Raw genomic sequence first — 2,142 nt, 5'->3', positions numbered from 1 at the left:
CCGGACTTGTGCGATGTTTTCCTCGTTGGCTCAAACCACCAGAAGGACGTGGATTTCTACATCCTTTCAGTTTGCAGACATTTTTGTCATTTCATTGCCTAAAAGTACTTTGCTCCTTCAGCCTCGGACATTTGTTTTCATACTACACACTTACAGCTCACCAGTGTAAACACCGGATCATTTCAGAGTCGCAGCACATGTGTGAACGGGGCTATATCGGTTTTATTTCACACTATAAGTAACTGATCTCCAATGAGGTGCTCTGTTCAGTGCTTTCCTCTGGCAGAGTTTTAATGCTGCCGTTCTTGTTCCCATTGAGGATGAGTGGCACAGTCAGCGTGGAGCCATTCACTGGATCTTTCCCTTTCATGTCCCCAGCTTTGTCCTTCTTGTCTGGGGACGACGGCGTCTCGGTTGCCCCTGGAGTAGCTCCATTGCCCGAGAGCAGCGGCTGAGAGCTCTGTGGCTGGAAGCTGCTGTTGCCATTTTGGGCGATTCTGTAGATCTCAGTCATTTCCGAAACGTCTTCCTCGTCATCGTCATCTTCGTCCCGAAACGCCCGTCGCAGACTCTCCCTGGGCATGAGCGCATTCCTGGCTTCCTCACGCCGCTGCTGGCGTTCCATAGGCTCGTGGTTTTCTACTTTCCTCGTGGACCTACACAAGGCTTTCCGAAAACCCCTCTTGAAGTTATCTGACAAGAAGCCGTACACGATTGGGTTGGCGCAGCTGTTAGCGTATCCGAGAACTACCACAAAATAGTACAGACCCTGGTATTCTGGGGGCAAGGACACTAGCAGGTTTAGGATGTTGAGGGCGTAGAATGGAAGCCAGCAGAAGACAAAGACGGCAACGACAATCACGACCATGCGCGTCACTTTTCTCTCTGACTTTCTGCGCTTGGTGGAAGTGGCGTGGACTTTCTTACCCGAGCTGCGGACCTTGAAAACGATTAGCAGATAGCAGAGGCATATGATGAGAAGAGGGCAGAAGAATCCAACCGTGGAGGTGTAGATTATGAAAGCCGCCCGCCAGATGTTAGCCGGCTGCGGCCAGGCGATGTTACAGGTGCCGCCCGCTTTCTGGATGTTGGCAAAGACGACCACGGGTAGAACGACTAGAAACGACAGCGCCCAGATAGTGCCGTTCACCAACTTGGCCATTTGAGGGCGCCGCCATCTTGAAGAGCGAATGGGGTGGACCACAGCGAGATAGCGATCGATGCTCATCACAGTAAGGCAGAAGATGCTGGTGAATTGATTTATAGAGTCGACAGTCATGACTAGCCGGCACATGAAAGAACCAAACGGCCATGTTTGGAGGGTGTTCTGGACGGCGAGAAAAGGCAAGCCGAGCATGAAGAGCTCATCGGCGATCGCCAAGTTCAGGATGTAGATGTTGGTCACTGACTCTGTTTTGGAATAGTGCAGGACAATGTGGATCACCAGAGTGTTTCCACCCAATCCGATGACGCAAACGATTATGTATATGAGTGGGATGAGGACCCCTGCCACGCTGAGGCCTTCGGCGACCTCCGGGATGGTGGAGTTGGTGGAGTTGAACAGCGTCTCGTTGAAATCGCTGTCGTTGAACATGAGCAGATACACTGGGAGTCCAGGCAAAGGGTTGGTGGCAAAGCTGCCGTTCTCCCACGTCTCATCCGCCATCTCCGGACCCCGGGAAGAGAGACGTCACCCTAGTATGTGGTCTAGTTCTTCTGCTGCTATGTCCTTCTGCCGCCCATCTGCTCTGTTGAAGAGAGAAAATGAAATAGTTATCTGACCGAATAAATTACATTTGTCTTCATTTGCTTCCGATCCGAGGAGTGGGAAAATGAAATAAGTATTAACATGGTTGTTTTCGAGGAACATAAGGAGGACGTTTCTTTCTTGCAAAACAAAATTGTTAATAAGAATATTGCTTTTTCTAGAATTCATAGTCTAATATGCACAAAGCCGACAAGCAAGAAGAAATACAACATTACTGCAAACAGCCATTTTTCACATTAGACCCTCAACGCTTTGACAGCAAATCCAATTTATTTTTCTAATGTTTACCAAATGTTTCAGATGCTTGTAAGTGCAGACATAAAGATACTGTGGATGTCCAATGCCCGTCACCACCAACGTGCTCACAATGAAAT

General features: G+C 49.2%; 1 protein-coding gene across 1 annotated transcript; it reads right to left on the bottom strand.

Annotated features, from left to right (window-relative positions):
• Nucleotides 1-232: 232 nt before the first annotated feature.
• On the bottom strand, nucleotides 233-1,666 carry LOC307262987 (somatostatin receptor 3; the record flags this gene model as incomplete). The annotated part of the gene is made up of 1 exon (XM_080044006.1): nucleotides 233-1,666. One exon carries the CDS (start codon nucleotides 1,664-1,666, stop codon nucleotides 233-235), a length of 1,434 nt encoding a protein of 477 aa, XP_079900132.1.
• Nucleotides 1,667-2,142: the final 476 nt, after the last annotated feature.

Source organism: Ammodytes marinus, assembly GCF_949987685.1.
Source record: "Ammodytes marinus genome assembly, chromosome: 16".
Taxonomy (NCBI): domain Eukaryota; kingdom Metazoa; phylum Chordata; class Actinopteri; order Uranoscopiformes; family Ammodytidae; genus Ammodytes; species Ammodytes marinus.
Note: the sequence above shows the minus strand (reverse complement) of the source record. Positions and strands in the feature narration are given on the sequence as shown.